Here is a 20,477-nt window from a genome sequence, read left to right as displayed (position 1 = left end):
GGCAATGTCCTTTGCTGGTTTGTTGGTTTTTACAAGTGGATTTCATCAACTTTCAATGTCATTCAGAAGTACATACGGAAGTCTAATGTCTCCTAGCCCAAATCCTACAGCATTTTTCACCTATTGACTGTACACGGTTTACTCTAGGGATTTATTCTGAAACAAATGCCCAGAATCCATTGTAAACAGGCACTCATGTAAACTGAAGCAACTAGCAAAACTGTAAATGCGCCTCTTGACTGTAATACAGGATGTACTGTATCAGTACAAGATAACAAATGTATCCACAGAGTTACAATATTTTTCAAACTTTTCTCCTCTTTTAATCTATTGTTGTATTTCAGTGTAAAATAGAAAAGAGTTGTCTCAAGTGGACAATGTTGTAATCTGTTCTAGTCATAAAAATGTGGTTGTTTTGGGTGCATGCACATCAATTTATGCAAGCACTGTAATTAGTACAATATAGTAATGTCACCTGCTGTGCCCCCACATAGTAATAATGCCCTCTGCTGTGCATCCCCACTTAGCAATAGTGCCCCCTGCTGTGCACCCCCACTTAGCAATAATGCCTCCTGCTGTGCCCTCACCCACATAGTAATGATGCCTCTTACTGTGCACTACCACATACTTGCTCCCTCATAATGCTCCTGCTGTGCCCTCATATAGTAATAATGCCCCCTGCTGTGCCCCCATATGAATAATGCCCCCTACTATGCCCCCCATAGTAATAATAATCCCCTATTGTAATTAGCCCCCACCCACCCATAGTAATAATGCCCCTGCTATGCAATAACATCATATCATTGCGCCTGCTGGAGAGATCCTGGCTGCTCATAGGCTGCGGGAACAAAGTACAGCAAGAAAGGACTTACAGTAAGCATTTAACTGCTACTGACAATCATAATGATGATAAGCCTGAAGATGAAAAGTAGGCAGTAAAGGAGATTACAATTAGGAGGCAGCATTGTATACATAGTAAGGACACTGATGTGGAACTTCATAGGTGGTAAGCTGCATGGAACTTTATAGGTGATAACACATTAGAGGGAGGTCTTGATTTAACTTTTAGGAACAGTGTGGACCCTCTTGAGGGGGCAGACAGGCTCACATATTGAAGGTACACAGCCCATGCTCTCTTGCATTAGCACTAACTAAGCCCCATCCCCAATTCCTATGTTGGAGGAAAGTTGTTTGAAACAACAGAAAAAGTTAGAATTCTGGAAAAGATTACACAATGAATTTCCTGGTATTTTTCTTTTCTTAATGCTCCACTATTCATTGTTCTATTTATTGAAGATGTCTGTATATAGGCAAGGTTTCTTTATACTTTATGAACACATTAATCATATGGCTAGAGATGGAGATAGGAAGCTCCTTTCTCAGCCTCTTTGCATCACTTTGACAGTTACTTACTAAAGTCATTCCTAGTTATGGTAAAGTACCAACTGCACACATCAATAAAATAGTAAAAGATATAAAAGAAGAAAAATATGTTTATTTCCCCTAAAATCAAAACATTAACTAGGAATATACTGTAGGTCTCTGAATTATTAACCAATTCAGCATTTTTGACATACTTTACAAATCCTATCAGAGATGTCACAGACCTTGTATGGGAAATAAATCTCAGATTTATATGTACCTTCCATAACATTCAGGATCTGTGAAATGCTGGGGACGTCCCCTATAGACTCAAGCACTGTAATGGAAAATGTGACGCTTGACATCCACCATCAGTATTGGATGATTTTCTCGGAACATTTAACAAAGGGCACAATACAGTGAGCAACATATATCATGAACTATTATATCAAGATATTTCTAGTAGCTGTAGAACTGACCAATCGGATATTTATACACCACAATGCACGTACATCAAGACTACATTTTAACACATTGATTGCAAATGGACTCTGTAAACTACAGCATAACACTGGCTCAAAGTAACTTTTACAGGTGGTAAAGTACATGAGATCTAGTTTTTCTCATTACTTTTATAATCCCTCTGGATAACTTGGACTTGCAATTACTTGTATAGTATCATAGATAATATTGTAATCTATTGCAATATACCATCTTTTTCTGTTCTACTTCAACTTGTCTATTGACATAGTATCCAAAGACAGGGTGTAATAGGAGATTAACAAGATTGACAGCCACAGAGGCCTTAAAAGGGGTTATCCATTATAAGGAAAACGATATAGATTATTGCAGATATGTATAAAATAATAAAGAACCTATGCTTACCTCTCTGCACTCCCCTGGTGTGGACCCCCTGCTGAACAATCCCACCTCCACGTCCAAGGAGTAGTGATGTCCCGTCTCATTAATTGGCTGAGCAGGCTGACACCCCCGAGACCAGGCCGTCTCGGAACTGGAGGCAGGATCGTTCAGTGGGGGACATCGAAGGAGCAGGAGAGGTAAGCATGTCGCCTAAGGCATTCAATACAATGATGTCGTCTGTCATGATGCTAAAAAGTGCTGCCACTGTTTGGAAGAGAATAGACCTAAAACATGAGCAGAATAATTATTTTGCAGGGGCAATTACTATGGGGGTCACTAATGGGGCTACAGTTTAGGGGAGGGGCACTTATGGGGTATTGGAGGACAAAAAGGGCATTGTGTGTGGGGTCAGTCTAGGGATCCTTACTGTGTGAGTGACGACACTTATAGGGGCATTTACTGTGCATGAGGGCACTTTAAAGGGTTTATCCAGCGCTACAAAAACATGGCCACTTTCCCCCTCTCTTGTCTCTAGTTTGGGTGGGGTTTTGAAACTCAGTTCCATTTAAGTAAATGGAGCTTAATTGCAAACTGCACCTGAACTGGAGACAACAGTAGGGGGAAAAGTGGCCATGTTTTTGTAGCGCTGGATAACCCCTTTAACTATGCGCAAACAAAAAGGGGCACCATTATTTAATTGGGGCGCTACAGAGGTGCAGTTATTGTGTCGATGCCTCTGTGACGTATTACTATAGTGTAGAACTCTATTAACCTCTGAGTCAGAAGCTTGATAAAATTCCCATAGGATCAATATATGATTGGTGGTGGATTGATCTTCCTTCTGTTGAGTGGATGGGTCTCCAGTCACACATGATTAACAATTTAGTTGTACAAGATTAGAAAAACATGGCTGGTTTCTTCCCAGCATAGTGCCTCACTAGTCTATTGTGTGAGTGGTGTGATATATAATGCATATTGGATTACTTGATTGTTTGCTTTAAATTGATGAAACCCTACCTCTACTTCCACGTCTACATTAGTATTCTACCATTGTGTAGCTCAGACCTTTTATAGGATGACGGTATACAATAAAAATCCATTGCGAGCTGTAATTCTAATGGCCGTGACATGTAGTATTAATGCATTTTATGCTACTTCCCTTATTTATAGTCCATTAATTACATCACGGATGAATATGTTCACAGTGACAATTTCAATGCAGACTTTTTTTTTTTAATTCTTAAGCCTGTAGTCAAAGCTATATTTCATTCTGGACCTGTCATCTGAATATTCACAGCTATTTATAATTCCCTTTCAGTGTCTGTATATCACACCAAGCCAGGTTCCATTCTACGCTTCACTTGTAACAGGACTAACATCTGTTTCTAAAGGGTTTTGTAAAACTGAGACAAGTACTAAAAGTGAAGGCTGAAGCCAGATAGTGGGAATCTGACAAGACTATAATAAGATGATTTATATAAAACTGAAATACACAATCTGCAGGGGTAGACATGGCCACACATGTAAAGCTGAGCATTGGGGATTGTAGTGAAATTACGGACATCTTGTACTATGTCACATCGGTACAATCTGCTTAAATGAGGTTGGCTGATTTTTTTTTTTTTTTTTTGTGAAGTAGTTTAAGGCTCTGTTCACATGTGCTCTAATTTTTGTCCAATAAACTGGTAAAGCAACATATGACAAAAACACTCCTTAGACTTATAAGGGTTAAGGCTTCTGTCATTAAATGAGAAGTTCTCTGAAATTTTAAAAAGGAAACAAGGCAGAGGGGTGCAGGTCCCATTGACAGCCTCCGGTGTTCTTCCAGCTGTAACGTAACATACCCGGCTAAGTGATTGCCCGCTCAGCCAATCAGTGACGGGGGGGTGGTACACCAGGCCTTGATGTTGCAGCTGGGAGAGCCGAGTGCGTGATGTACCCGGATTCCAGCAGAAAATTATATCGGTCAACAGGACCCAGGTGTGGCACTACAGAGGCACAAGGACAGGTAAGTTTACTTTATTATTTTCCTGCAACCCCCCTGCCTTCCTACTTTTAAATTTTTTTTATTTTGCAGGACTTCTCCGTTGAAGAGCACCTCTCCCTAAAACAGACTTTTGTGGTGTCACTGGGATGTTATTTTATTTTATTATTTTTTTTACTTGCAGTATTTTTAACAGATCTACATGTAACCCTAAGCAAAATCTGCAACATTTGGGTATTGTTGTGAATTATGATCTTGGCAATGAACTTAATGGAGAAAATCCTTAAAAACACAATGGGCCACATGTATCATCCGGCGGACGGATGATTTTTGGCGGAAAGTGCCGATTTGCGTATTATTTTATACGCAAATGGCCGATTTGCGAATAAAATAATCGCAAATCGGCACTTTCCGCCGAGTACGCCAGGGGGCGGAAAGGGGGCGGAAAGTAGGCGGGAAGTGGGCGGAACGGAGGGCGCGGACTCAGAGTCCGCGCGATTTATCATCCGTTCCGCCCAATTCTACGCCGAAAACCTACTCCAGTCCTCAGCTGGCGTAGGTTTTCGGCGGTGCGCACCGGCGCGCACAGGATTTATGTACAGGCAGTCCGCCTCTACATAAATCCCCGTACCGCCGGAGCTGCGGGGGCATTTTTAAGTCCGGCGTAAAAAACGCCGGACTTAATAAATGCCTCCCAATGACTAGTCTGCAACCTAAGTTGAAATGCTGAGGATTTATCAATCTTCACTTGAACATATCCCATGGCAAGGTTCACATATAGTATCTTGGTCTGTATTTTTAACCCAAACCAAAATTGCGTAAAAAAAAACAGGGGAAAAAAAAGCCAGAAATTTTTTTTTTTAAATCTGTCTTTTATGGGATTTCTCTCCATCAGTTCCTTTCCTGGTTTTGATTTTGGACCAAAACTGTGTAAACTTAGGCCAGGTTTACACAATGTAAGTTACCAGCCTTTCTGTGACACGGCCATGTCTCAGAACGGCCGGTGCCAGTGAAGTTCATCTCGGTTAGTACTGCAGTACTGGCCAGATGAACTTAATTTCTTTTGAACTGGGATGCAGGCGCATATGTGTGTGCCTGTATCCCAATTCACCATTGCACACAAAGTAAAGTGCGGCCAGAGCTGCACTTTCCATTGTGTGACCTGTCAGGCTTGTGTGGCCGCTATTCAATGAATAACTGTCGCACAAAACTGACATGGCCGCAAGGAATCATGGTATGTTCACATCGAGTGTATACAGAGTGTATACTCTCCGGCTGGGATTCCATAGACTTCAATGCAATGTATATTATCAGTTAATCATGGCCGGTGTTTCAATTTGCAACAACGGCTGTGATTAATTAAAAAATATACGTTGTGTGAACATAGCCTTAAAGCTAAGCTATCATTTTATGCTGGCGGCAGGATACACTGTAAAAATCCTGCCAGTAGGCTGTTTTTTCAGGCCCACCAGAGACAGAATTCTTCTGGGGCTGGCATGACTTTAAGGTAAATGCACACTAGACAATTTGTACACAGAAAATGTGAGCTGTATTCCACTAATTCTTTGTTGTTGTGAAACTTTTCCCACTATAACCTGTTATTTTTCCAGTTGAATGTCATCTTGCTTCATGCAGTACATTCCCTACAGTATGTAGTTATTAAACTTTGCTTTATTTTCCTTACAACTAAACATTCCTTATAAATGTGCTGTAAATGTCAACCCCCAGAACTATTACACCTGATAATAGTTTAAAGAGTACAAAGTGATATTCAAAGAGTATTATGTTACACTTGTACATTATATAGTAAGCGATAGAATCAAGGGCATGAAATCAGGCCAAATGGGAAAACATGAAAAATCTCTGTGGGCAATTCTTGGTGGTCACTGGATGCCAGCTGCATTGTAATCTCATATATAAAATGAATGATATACTTATTACATAAAACAATCATCTGAGGACTAAGATTTGAGACTGGGAATCCAGCAAGGAAATATTGTACAATGACATGACAATGTTATGTTTATCATAAAATTAGTTCCTACCAGGGATGTACTTTATTTTAACCTTATACCAGTCTTCTAGAGTTGAAGATTTTGTTCTTTGGGGTGCATTCACACGTACAGGATCTGCAGCAGATTTGATGGCGCAGCTTTGAAGTTGGAGATTCAAAGCAAATCAAATCTAGACCATTAAATCTGCTATGTGCAGTATTTGTATGTAAAGGACTATGTAAATGCCTTTTCATTGAAAATTGATATCTCTCATTCATGTAAATCAAAGGACCACTATTTTGGACTTAAAGGAGAGGTCGAAAATGTTCTTTAAAGTATTGTATTGTCCCCCAAAAGTATTACAAATCACAAATATACACTTATTACGGGAAATGCACATAAAGTACATCAAGGCTTTACTTCCTGGATAACATGGTGATGTCACTTCCTGGATAAAATTGGTGATGTCATCACCTGACTCCCAGAGCTGTGCGGGCTGTGGCTGCTGGAGAGGATGATGGCAGGGGGACACTGAGGGACACAGGGCACTGGAGGGACACTGAGCATCCCTCTGCCATCATCCTCTCCAGCAGCCACAGCCCCACAGCTCTGGGAGTCAGGTGATGACATCACCAATTTTATCCAGGAAGTGACATCACCATGTTATCCAGGAAGTAACATCACCATGTTATCCCGGAAGTGAGGCCTTGATGCAGTAGTAAGTGCAGGGGAAAAGGGTCTTTAACCCCTTAAGGACAGAGCCAATTTCGATTTTTGCGTTTTCGTTTTTTCCTCCTTGTGCATCAAAGGCCATAGCACTTGCATTTTTCCACCTAGAAACCCACATGAGCCCTTATTTTTTGCGTCACTAATTGTACTTTGCAATGACAGGCAGAATTTTTGCATAAAGTACACTGCGAAACCAGAAAAAAATTCAAAGTGTGGTGAAATTGAAAAAAAAAACGCATTTTGTTTATTTGGGGGAAATGTGTTTTTACGCCATTCGCCCTGGGGTAAAATTGACTTGTTATGCACGTTCCTCAAGTCGTTACGATTAAAACGATATATAACATGTATAACTTATATTGTATTGGATGGCCTGTAAAAAATTCAAACCATTGTCAACAAATATACGTCACTTAAAACCGCTCCATTCCCAGGCTTATAGCGCTTTTATCCTTTGGTCTATGGGGCTGTGTCAGGTGTCATTCTTTGCGCCATGATGTGTTCTTTCTATCGGTACCTTGATTGCGCATATACAACTTTTTGATCACTTTTTATTACAATTTTTCTGGATTTGATGCGACCAAAAATGCGCAATTTTGCACTTTGGGATTTTTTGGCGCTTACGCCGTTCACCGTACGAGATCAGGAATGTGATTAATTAATAGTTCGGGCGATTACGCACGCGGCGATAGCAAACATGTTTGTTTATTTATTTATTTATTTGTTTACTTTCATTTATAACCTGGGAAAAGGGGGGTGATTCAGACTTTTATTAGGGGAGGGGGCTTTTTATTGACAACAACACTATATATATATATATTTTTTTACACATATACTAGAAGCCCCCCTAGGGGACTTCTAGTATATACACTTTGATCTCTCATTGAGATCTCTGCAGCATAGATATGCTGCAGAGATCCATGAGATCGGCACTCGTTTGCTTTCGGCTGCTGCAGCCGGAAGTAAGCGAGTGCCGAGCCCGGTACGGCGCCATCTTGGAGCGGTCCCTGGCCGGCTTCAGAAACGGAGATCGCTCCTCCGGGATAACATCCCGGAGGAGAGATCTCCGCCACTAGACACCAGGGAGACGCTGGATCCGGTAATCTGATGCAGCTGTCATGTTTGACAGCTGCATCTGATTACTGTATTAGCGGGCACGGCGATCGGACCATGCCCGCTAATACCTACGGTCCCGGGCTACAAGCGGCACCCGTGCGGCCCTGCTCTGAACGCCCTTACCGGCAATAGGGCGTACCTATACGCCCTTTGTCGTTAAGGGGTTAAGTGCATTCCCTGTAATAAGTGTATATTGGTCATTTGTATAACTTTTGGGGGACAATACAATGAAAAAATTTTTGCTGGACTTCTCCTTTAATTCCGTATTGCAGCGAAGAAAATAATAACCAATCTGAGATAGTTACAGTACCTGGACTGCACCCTTATGTTCCCACTATGTAAAAATGGCGTCTGTCTTTTTGGACGGCCTTCATTTTAGCACAAAATGACAGGCATCTACCGGTAATAACGGCCTCAAATAATGATCATGAATATTTACGCTAATATCCCACTGTGGGAACATAGCCTTAGGTTGTGTTTCCATATGAGTTTGGAATGCATTCTGAACACAGTGGAAATCACACTCTTATTTCTCCCCAAAAAGTTGTGTGATGGTTTAGATAATCCTGGCAACATTGCACGGCTTTGGGGGTATAAATTACACTGAATTCGGCAAGCATTCCAAACACATATGGAAGCACACCTTAAAGTGTATAGTCTGGCCAGGACCTCTTTTTTTCAGAATGCCTGAGGAGGGAATGGTTAAAAAAAACAAAAAAACATCCACTTACCTCCCTGGCTCCCACTTTGCCGCCTGCATTTTGTTGCTCCAGTCTCCGGTTTATTGCCGCTTCCTGGTATTTAGACTTGACAAGGCAGGCTCGCTCCGCCCTTTAGTGGTGGAGGCGGGACACCGCTACAGAAGCAGAATGACTGAGCGGCCACGTCACATTCCAATACCAGGAAGTGACCACATGCCGAAACTGGATCAGCGAAATTGCACTCAGCAGAGTGGGAGGCAGGGAGGTAATAATAATGCTTTTATTTGCATAGCGCACACAGATTCCGCAGCACTTCACATAGTTTTGCCAATTATTGCTCCCTAGGGCTCACAATTTAAATTCGTAAGTGGATGTTGTTGTTTTTTTTACCCACTCCTTCCCCAGGCATTCTGAAAAAAGGGGTCCTGGCAGGACTACTCCTTTAAGAAGAGAAAAGTGATACAGTTCAAATACTGATTAATCAGATCTTGCTGTGACTTCCTGCAATGTTAAGAGCAGTAAAAGCTATTGAATTAGATACCGCACAGAAGACATACGCTAAGAAATGAAATGGAAGTCTCCGTACACATTACACATCTGTTTCATTTTGTTTCCCTCCGGGCGATCTGTTTGTATCTATAACTTTCTTTAAAGGGTACCTGTTAGAGATGAGTGAACCACGAGCATGTAAGTGTGCAGCATTTTATTACCAGTGGCTGAAGAAGTCTGATGCAGTTTTAGAGTGTCCTGGAAAACATGGATGCAGCCTATGGCCTATGGGTATGTCCATGTTTTCCAGGCAGCCTAACAATGTCCTTAGCTGCATGATCATTAAGCTGTGTAATGCACTAGCAGATCAGCGCTCGCTTACATAGAAAATTGGGCTTTGTAATAAGGCCCCTACGGGCAGCATGTAACTTATCCCTCAGTGATCTTCTAGACCAACTTGTAAACATAATTGGAATTTTAGGCTGTTTTTCAAAGTAAATGATGAATTTGGGAAGGGAGCAGGAAAGGAGCCTGATAAGCAAAGAAAGAGACATTTTTATCTGATAAGATATATTACAAAGTTTCCTATAATCACGTATATTATTGTTTTATGCAACGCTTATTTACCTTTTTTATTTTTAATGAACAATTGTCCATACTAATAATAACTTATAGAATAGAGAAACATTGGCATGCAATGTAACACAGTAAGGCTATGTTCCCACAAGGTCTTTTTTTGTATGTGAAAATGTTCGTCTTCTGATAAAAATGGACGTCATTAATGATTATGATCATTAATGATGTCCATCTTTATGAAAAGACAGATTTTTTTTTTTTTTTTGCAAAAAAAAAAAAGAAGTTGTGGGAACATAGCCTCACACATCTTTGCACAATACAGTTAAACCACTTGGGAGCCAATGTCCTAACATATCAGTATAGTGGTTTCAGCCCCTGTCAGATGGGACAGATGTACCTGTAAGTTTTCTACTGCAGTGTCACATCTTATTACAGATAGGGCAACACTCCTGTTTGTCTCATTACCAGATTTCCTATAGCACTTTGGTTCTATTCCGTCCTCTTCTGCCGTCACTCAACTTGTACAACTCTTGTTAACATGAGACAAGGTGAGAAGCATTTGTTTTTAGAAGTAATGGGGATCTGTATCAGTAGAGAACATTGTCTTAACTCCTGGCGCTTCCTTTATGTGTAAAGCATGTTCTGTTTTCATCTATACTAAGAGGTTTACAGCTTGTCGGAGACATTAGCTGCATTTACACCATTCCTGTCTGTATGTAGTGTATATCTATGTAGTATGTCATTTTAATACCTTTAGGTAGATTAGGTGCTACAAGTTGTTCTATCAGTATGCTCCAATTGTTGTAATAGTTATTCTATTTTCTTAACATGATAATGGGGGCCGGCATCTTCCCCGAGCTGTTGCAATAGCAGATTCTGTGTTTTACTCGACAGCAGACACCTAGAATAAGAAAACAATGCCAGAAAATGACCTATGAACTTATATGACAGTGGTGTGAACATTCACAGCGGTTGCCCCTATTACCTATTGTAAATCCAGCCTGCCCCTGTGTAGGTAGCATATGCTGAAAAGTCACTTAATATTAACCTTTTGCAAGGGCTTAGTGGTAAGTGTGAAATGTGCAGTCAAAACAATGACATGGAAAATGGATGGATATGCAAAGCAAATGCTAACACCACCTTAGGAGATAGGTTTCCCTTCAAGCCAGTGCTTGACTCCGATTAGAAGCCTTAAAACATGACAGGGGATTTCACCCAGGACAAAAGAGAGAGATTGCCCATATCTAGACAACTGTTTTGGAGTTATTTCCACTTGTTAGTACAGAGCAGGAATTTGAGAGGTCTTTTGTTGTGGGACCAAAGGGGTAATGTTTCTCCCTAAAACATTATGGAAACATATAGGCTATTCATGCTTCATTGGGAATTCTCAGAAGAAAGATGTCCAAAATAGATCTCCAACACCACCTTTTGGACCTGTTGGCTAAAATCCCCAGTCATGTTTTAAGGCTTCTAATTGGAGTCAAGCACTGACATAAAGGGAAAGTCATGTTCAAGTAACATTACCCCTTTGGTCACATGAGAATAGGCCTCTCTGCAGCCAGCTGTCTACAGATGGATAACCTCTGGTTCTGGAGAGTATTCTGGCTTGGCTACAACTTCCAGTCTTGTTTTAAAGCAACTCTGTACCCACAATCTGTCCCCCCCAAACCACTTGTACCTTCTGATAGCTGCTTTTAATCCAAGATCTGTCCTGGGGTCCGTTCGGCAGGGGATGCAGTTATTGTCTTAAAAACAACCTTTAATCCTGCAGCGCTGTGTCTAACGGCTGGGGCTTATATTTGTATATGCATTAGGCTAGCACCACCTCTCCGTCCTTCCTCCCCACCCTCCTCATCATTAGGAATGATCCAGGAACAATTACTGCTGTTTGAGCTTTGCACAGGTATATTAACGATCCAGCCCATGTTAATTATACACACAGGTGGGGAATAGGAAGCAATCTGCCTGGAGCATTCCTAATGATGAGGAGGGTGGGGAGGAAGGACAGAGAGGTGGTGCCAGCCTAATGCATATACAGTTAGACACAGCGCTGCAGGATTAAAAGTTGCTTTTATGACAATAACTGCATCACCTGCCAAACGGACCCCAGGACAGATCTTGGATTAAAAGCAGCTATCCGAAGGTACAAGTGGTTTGGGGGGGGGGGACAGATTGTGGGTACGGAGTCGCATTGAGCTGTTTTCAACCTTCCCTGCCCTCTACCTTCCTACCCTTGTCATGTAATAGCAATTTATCATATCGTATCATTGGTGCAAAATATCGGGAGACGCATGTCGTTCACACAGCAAGCAGCGTTCTGACATCCGGTAGCACTATTAACACGCCGGATGCTTTAAACAGTCCCATTGAAATCAATGGGATCAGTTCAAAGATGCATTTCCCTCTGGCACTTTTCTACTGCACCAAAGGGGAATGCCGCCTGATAAGAGTAAATAAGGTCTTAGACCTGTTTATCTGTTGCCAAATACAGTTCCCATCATATCTGGACAGCCAAAGACAAAACTCTGCCCGGTATGATGGGAATCGTACTATTGTACTAACTGAAGGGCTGCAGGTTCCTGATCCATGTCCTAGACAGATCCCCCTTTCAGAAGAACGGTTTCCTCTTTACAGCCCTTCAAATGACACATCATATCATTTTTAAATATTTTTTATTAATATGGTAAATATGATCTAGCTCGTCCCTTAGCTCTCCCCGGGCCTTGAGCCACACCAGAATCAGCTGAGGAATCATACAAAGCTTCTGGCGGTGCACCGGGCAGGTGACCAGTTGGCTGGTCATGTCTGTTGAACTATTTCTACCACAATTTCCTGTTGAGGCGGTAGGTCATATACAGACATGGGGTCTAAGACCAATTCTCTTTCTCGATGTTCTGTAGCGCTTTGAGCCTTTTGATTTTGGTGGTTGGATGGTATTGGTCTGACATGCTCCATCTCATAGAATTTTACCTTGAATTACATTGGTTTGAGCGGTGTGGACTGGAGGTAGCTCTTTGGCCTCGATGTCTCTTGTGGTGCTGCTGATCTTTCTGCGGGCACATTCAGACAGCATTTTGCCCTTCTTCAGCTGTTGCTGGGATTTCAGGCTGCGGTATTGGTTTAGCTTCTAGAATTTCATCATTGAGGTGCAGGTTGTTGACACCAGAGGAATTTGCTCTTTCATTGACTTCCTCCTCATGTGCGAGCAAGGAAGCCAGGACCACTAGAGCAAAAAGTGGCAATATTAGTAGTGTGAATACTGCACCACTGATCAGCCAATCACGGAGGGTTACCATACAGCCGGGTGCAACCTCTCTGGGAACTACGGGTAGTGGGGGCTCCTCTAATAGAAAGAAACAGGAAGAATCAGTATGAAGCCACTAGAGCAGTTCCAGCTTTCATTGTCCATCCTGCAGCAGAACAGGAGGGGGGTCATGTCTGACTGCGGATAGCTTCCTATAATACAAGAGTTCATCCCTTACCCCAAACACTTTAGTTCTTATCCATTTATACATTTTCTGTACAATCATCGGCTTCTCCTGGGCGGCAAATGGATCTGTTATTCTGTACAATGTAAAAATGAAGGGTTCAAAGATAATAACATTTCCATAGAAAGTATTGTAAAGAGAATCAGAGGCATCTAAAATAATATGTGCACATTGGGGGAGATTTATCAAACATGGTGTAAAGTGAAACTGGCTCACTTGCCCCTAGCAACCAATCAAATTCCACCTTTCATTTTCCATTCCATGAAATGAAAGGTGGAATCTGATTGGTTGCTAGGGGCAACTGAGCCAGTTCTACTTTACATCATGTTTGATAAACCTCCCCCATTAAATATACAGTATGAGCTCCTGTGTCCGTCTTTGACCAGGTGGAACACATAGGTCATCAACCGGGTCTACTAAAAATTCCTGCAAGAAAATAAAATCTGTTATATGGGGCCGTGGACACCTGAGGTCATGCAGTGTAAATGCTGTTTATGGTGTAGGCTGCTGTGTACATGAGAAGATGCTCAGGGGTGGCGCCAAAGAGGCACCGTATAGGACATGTGAACTGGGTCTCCCTTCATCGGTATACACCCCTAGTTATGCAGGCTTAAAGAAACATGTCTGCTTTCTGCCAGAGACAGCGCCACTCTTGTCCACATGTTGGATGTGGCTTCGCATCTGAGACCCACTAAAGTACATGAAGAACGGAGCTGAGTTGTAATACCACGCACAACCTTAGGACAGGGGGGGTGCTGTTTTTGTAAGAAAGCAGACGTGGTTTTTCTAGTACTGGATAACCTGTTTAAGTATATTAACAGTTCAATTGGTGCTACATGGGCAGTGTAATGATGGTAAAATAATATACAGGAACTATAACTCACCCCAAAGAGTTGTAATATAATTCTAATGTGGGGAATAACTTCTTCCGACTGAAGTCCTGAAAGACGATAAAAAATATGATTTCTCACACAACAAACTACTGATACATAGAAGAAATATTCACAGCCTAATCTCATCATGGATGAAAATAATATTAATAATTCTGTATCACATGGATAGTACTTGGTACTTGCCTCATACTTCTAGGGTCTTGGGTTGTTGGTCGGAGAGATATAAAACAAGATGATATTAATCCAGTATAAGAATTCCTGAAAGAAAAGAAATAATAATAATAATAATAATAATAATTTATTGCATGGATAGTACTTGGAGACTTACCTGAAAAATAGTGGGTGCTGGTAGAATCTTCTTAATCCATGATGAAAAGTCCTGAAAGACAAGAAATAATAACCTGACATCCCAGACAACGATCTACTAATGAATACAAGGAATATTTATGGCCTAATCGTATCATGAATGATAATAGTAATAATAATATAATCATCATCATCCTGTATTTCAAGGATAGTACTTGGAGACTTACCTTAAACATAGTGGCAGCTGGTGGTTTTTCTATTGAAAATTCATGGGACAGAATGTTATATATCTATGCTGAGAAGTCGTCCTGAATATGAGTTATATGGCACTGTGTAGGGTGGATCAAATCCAGAAACACAAATCGCAAGATCAACCCCATTGTTTCCAAGAGGGAAGTCTCCTATCACCAAAGAATGGCAAAACAGAGACAAGCTATAGGTGGGCAGAGGCCCCTTTTATACTCTCCGACGGTCAAATTGCAACATTCTGAAGCCAATGTGACATCATTATGGGACAAGTTAACTACAGAAGATGGGGTTCACCTACAAGAACGATGACTACAGAGGGGGGATGTCCTACATGGGAGGGTGTTTCCTACAAGGGGGATTGTTTAGGGGGGCTTACCTACAGGGGGATTAACAAAAGAGGGGTTATCCACGGTGGGGCTTACTACAGGGGGCAGACAACAAGGGAGCTTTCTATGTGAGGGATAGTACTTACTTGAGGGGCAAGGGGCAGGCTACCTACATGGAAGCACAAAGAGGACTCCACTACTATATAGAGGTACAGAGGGCCTACCTACTACATGGGACTTCTCTACTATTTGGAGGCATAACTGCTTATCCGGGGGCACTGTGTGAAGCAAAACAGTCTCTGCCTCAAACACCATTAAAACAGTATCAGGGGCGTCTACAAGGAGAAAATGTTCTATTTAGTAAAGAAAAGTAAAAAAAAAAAAAAAAAAGGGATATTTAAATTGTTTTAAAACCCATTTCCTCCTAGTGGGAGGTTTAAAAAAAATGGGGGGTGGGAGGGATTGGTGCCGGAACATTGCTATTATTCAGCAATGTTCCAGTGTCAATCACAACCGCTCCAGACTCCACCCACTTTCTTTACCCCAATGTACTGTACAGGGGGTGGGGCTTGGTAACGCTGCCTGGAAACGGAAGGAGAGCGGGCGTATGACCTCAGAAGTGTCACTGATTTGTCCTCAATGACAGCTCTGGGGGAAATATGGCACATGTATCTGGCTACAAGGTGGGGGGTATATGGCTGAAAAATAAATATGTGGCTGCATGGGGACCTCTCTGGCATCAAGGGTTCATACTTGGCTAGGGGTATATCCAGCTCCATGGGGCATACTGTCTGCAAGAGGCATATTCAGCTGCAGACGGCATACCTGGCTAGTGGGATATCCACCTGGCTAGTGGGATATCCGGCTGCACAGAGCATATCCGGATCATACCTGTCTGCAGTGGGCATACATTGTTGTATGTGTCATACCTGGCTACTGGGAACATATCTGGCTACAGGAAGCATTGCATCTAGCTACAGGGTGGGCATTATTCCTGGCCACAGGGAACTAGTGTTATTATTAGGAATGAGGCGTTAATAACGTCTACAAGGGGTACTATTACTACGTAAGGGGGATTTATTTTTGTGGAAGGGGGGATTATTATTTGTCATTGCTTGAGCACTATTACTCGTCCTACAGGTCAGTCACATTGTTATGGGGGGATCTGATCTGGGAAACAACTGCTGACAGAGACTTTATACAGAGCCTATGGTGGCAGTAAGGGGGGGGGGGGTTCTCGGCTGCGGTATCTCATCAAATGGGGGTACTTGACTTGAAAAAGTTGAGAAACTCTGCTCTAAATCTCACACAATATGGTCCCTACGGTATTTTTTATTCAACAGTGTAAAACAACTGACCAACTGAGAGTATAAATAACTACAGTACTGTATATAGATAGATTACATGATTGATTTTTTTTTTAGCATTTGTTTATTAATCCGCTTTTCTTGTGCTGTTTCTATTAGGTTTACAGAGTTTTTGGATCCATTCCAGCGTGTTATCCAACCAGAAGAGATCTGGCTGTATAAAAATCCCCTGGTACAGTCAGACAACATACCTACACGGCTGATGTTTGTAAGTTAAATTCTGATACACGTGATACATAAAATGTGACATTATTTTTTTTTTAGGTAAAAGAAATTGTTGTTACTATTTCTTGTATTTAATTAAAATAAAAATCTTAATGCCTGCAGATGACTTTAAGAGCTATGGACACCTTTAAATTTAGTGTTTATTGTATTATTATTGCATTGTATTTATTATGGTATTAAAATCACATTTTCCATATTTTATGTAACATTTTGCCCATTTTCTCTTCGGCAGTCTCCTTGTTTTCACATATAGTGCCACCTGCTGAGCATTGTTCAGAGCGATATCTGTCTGATGGCTCAGTCTCCAGCCCCCTCTATCTCATCTCCTGAACCTTAGGGTGGTATTACACGGGCCGAGCAGGGCCCGATAATACCTGTAAGCGAGCAGCGATCTGCTAGATCGTTGCTCGTTTACTGGGCCTATTGCACGGCCCGATAATCGTTTGACAAGAGCTGCAAGGACATCGTTACCGATGTCCTTGCAGCCCTTGCTAAACTGGCATACATTACCCATCCACATTCCAGGGCTGCTCCTGCCGTCCGCTTCTCCCGGGGGTCCCGTGCGCGCTCTAGCTTCACAGCGGCCTGTCAGCTGGTAGGCCGCTCAGCCAATCACAGGCCGGGACCGCCTGTATATCGTTAGTCGCCGGCCACGCACCGCTATTACACGCAGCGGTGCACGGTCGGCGCCCGACGAAAATAGGGTCTAACCTATATCAACGATCAGCCGATGATCGTTGTCATCGGCTGATCATTGCATTTATTACACGGAGCGATAATCGGCCGAATCGGGCCAATTCGGCTGATTATCGTTCCGTGTAATAGTATCCTAAATTGATTTATCACTTGATTAAAGGATAACACCAAATTGGCTAAGTTGACCTGACCTAGATTTTCTTTCCAGTCTGACACAGTGCCCTCTGCTGCCATCTCTGTCTGTCAGGAACTGTCCAGATCAGTAGCGGTTTTCTATGGGGATTTGCTGCTCCTCTGGGCAGTACCTGACACGGACAGAGGTGGCAGCAGAGATCATTGTGTCAGACAGAAAAGAATACACCACTTCCCGCAGGACATACAGAAGCTGATAAGTACTGGAAGACCAGAGATTTTTAAATAGAAGTAATTTACAAATCTGTATAACTTTCTGACACCAGTTTCCCCTCCGGAGAACCCCTTTAATGATGGTAGAGGTGTCATTATGGTATTTTAAAGAGTGTCTTAAATACTATGCACATGTACTTCCCACTTGTTCCATTTTGCACAGGCCATTTCATTTCTGACACCCCTGGCTGTCATTTTTGTGGTGAAAATCATCCAGAGGACAGACAGAACAGAGATCAAAGAAGCCTGTCTGGGTAAGCAACAATTAAAGCCATTGTAATTTTATAAACAAATAGGTTCACCAACCATAATTATGCTTTCTAATTATTCCGGTCCATACCTTTCCATGAAGTGTCCTCTAGGATCTAGAGCGGTGCAAACGAAGTCCAGGAGCTTGCTGGACATAAGGTGCATAAGTCCAATGTAAGAAATTTTCGTAGCACTCAGGCCCATAAAATCATGATCCTTTATTACTTTAAATACATCCACAGAAAAAAAGTGTGTAATTTTATGTAAGGCAGTATCAGGTGTTGGCAATGGGGCACGGTATGCCATGATTGTAGTGTAGTGTATGACGTTACATAATTAGTTAGGTTGAAAAAAAAAAATTGTCGGCTTTAACTTTTCACAGATCAATTATACATCAATCATTAGTAAATTATGTATAGGTTTCAATGACATTTGCTATTAAGTAGACTTCTTACCCTTTTAAAATGCTGACATAGTATCTGCCTTAATTACCCCTTTGGTGGGGCCTCTATAGTTTGACTTCTATTACACTGATGTGTGAACATGTAATCCATGCCCCCAGGTCTATTGTACAGTTCTTGTAATGAATACATCATGTATCCATTCTTTCAGCTTGCATACACCTATACATGTAACTAAGATCAACTCTAAGCTGAACAAACCTAATATTACTAGAGTCCTCACAGGCCATGCAAAGTGTCCACATTATTGGAAAAAAATGTTGACAGACATGGCAAAAGCCTTGATAGCTTTGGGTTCAACCTCTGACCGATCTCATGGTATCACAAGGAGAAGCGTGCAATGGAATGCTTCATTGCCTGGCTGGCCACAATCTCTGTCCGGCGACACTGGTCAGGCTCCATTATAAGTTGACCAAGGCCATCTGGTGCAGCCAGTAAGTGAAGTACGCTGCATGATGCCGGATAACACAGACAATGGTGTGTTTTCTTTGGATAGACCAGTGGCCAAGATGGACTCCTGATTGGTAAGCCTGTGGAAAAGTGGAGTAGTGGTGCTGGGCAACCTCCAATCTGGAGTCAGGGTCTAAAAAAGAAATGGAGGAGCACCGAAAAAATGGTCCGTGATTGCAGTCTTTTCTGTAACTAATGCACTTTGGCAGTACCACAGCCTCCAGAAGTTGCAGCTGAATTTGTCCTTCCCTGGAGGAGCTAGGTCAAGAGATTCTAGATTTTAGTTTTAGGAGATGGTCTGTAGGAGAAGCTTGATTCCCCTGTAGGAAGGCGAACAGGTATTACCACGCTTAAGTAGGCTTAATATTCATGGCTAGTACATTCAATCACCAAACCAGAGGTGTAGCATCCTTCCTTCTCAGGTTATTTCACTGGGGTTTGCTGGAGTCCCAGAGCCTTAGATTATATCTGAACGCAGTGGAAACCAAGCCCCATTTCTCCCTTCAGTAGTGGCTGTTAGTGGCTGTTGGTGGAGAAATAGGAGCATGGTTTCCTCTGCATTCTGAATGCATTACGGACACATATGTGGAAACCCATCCTAAGGGCCTTATTAGACGGTTGGATCGCTATAGTAAACGAGCTCTAATTGGCTACATCATCGCTTATAATAATGCAGCATGGGCTGTGCATACATTGTAGCGATGTGCATGCAGCCCTTGCTTTAAAAGTTAAGTTCATACCTTACCTCTGCCCGCTCCCTGGTGGTCTCTTTGCTTCTCCCCACTTCCCTCAGCTGCCGTCATTTCTAGTGATGAGCGAAGAGTGAGATATTCGAATATTCGATATTAGTATGAATATCCCGCGAATATTCGAATATCCGATCGAATATTCAATCCCATTAAAGTCTATGGGAACAAGTGTTCGATAAGTGAAAAATCTATTTAACCATTTGGAGAGTGAAACCGGAAGCTGGGGGGATTTGAACGCTTATCGAATATTTATTGAATATTCGCGGGATATTCGTATGAATATCGAATATTCGAATATCTCACTATTCGATTGAATATCTTTTGGATCAAACAGTATTCGCTCTTCACTAGTCATTTCACAGTGTGTCTGTGAAATGAAAGGCTGCTCAACCAATCACTGGCCACGTTGGTCCCATCCCAGCCACTGATTGGCTGAGTAGCCTGTCATTTCACAGACACGCTTTGAAGTTGCACCGGCAGCTGCAGGGAGAAGCAACTAGAACACTGGGTAGCATGGAGAGGTAATGTACAGTATGAACTTTATTATTTAATTCACAGATTTATCAGCCGTTAGCTGCGCATTACTGTTACACGTAGCGAGGCAAGCCTGGCAGCTGATGATTTTAGGTCAGGACCTAAAAATACAATCAGCCGATGATTGTTGTCATCATCTGACAACGATCACATTGAGCAAAAGTGGAGGAATTCTGCACAGAGCATCCGCCACGGACTCTGCTCGTAGTCCCGCCTGCCTCAGTGTGTCAATGTGGTACTTCGCGCAGGCATCGCATTGACACACTAAGG

The 20,477-nt window shown here is 42.1% G+C and overlaps 1 protein-coding gene across 1 annotated transcript in view; it reads left to right on the top strand.

Annotated features, from left to right (window-relative positions):
• Positions 1–20,477, top strand: part of PLPP4 (phospholipid phosphatase 4) — a 116,747-nt gene that overhangs the window by 60,257 nt on the left and 36,013 nt on the right. Inside the window, exons 2-3 of the mRNA XM_069979055.1 lie at positions 16,538–16,646; positions 17,928–18,018. Coding sequence (XP_069835156.1) covers positions 16,538–16,646; positions 17,928–18,018 — 200 coding nt within the window. The remainder of the gene's footprint in view (positions 1–16,537; positions 16,647–17,927; positions 18,019–20,477) is intronic.

Source organism: Dendropsophus ebraccatus, chromosome 8 (genome assembly GCF_027789765.1).
Source record: "Dendropsophus ebraccatus isolate aDenEbr1 chromosome 8, aDenEbr1.pat, whole genome shotgun sequence".
Lineage (NCBI taxonomy): Eukaryota > Metazoa > Chordata > Amphibia > Anura > Hylidae > Dendropsophus > Dendropsophus ebraccatus.
The sequence above is the reverse complement of the archived record's forward strand: the minus strand, read 5'-3'. Positions and strand labels throughout refer to the sequence as shown.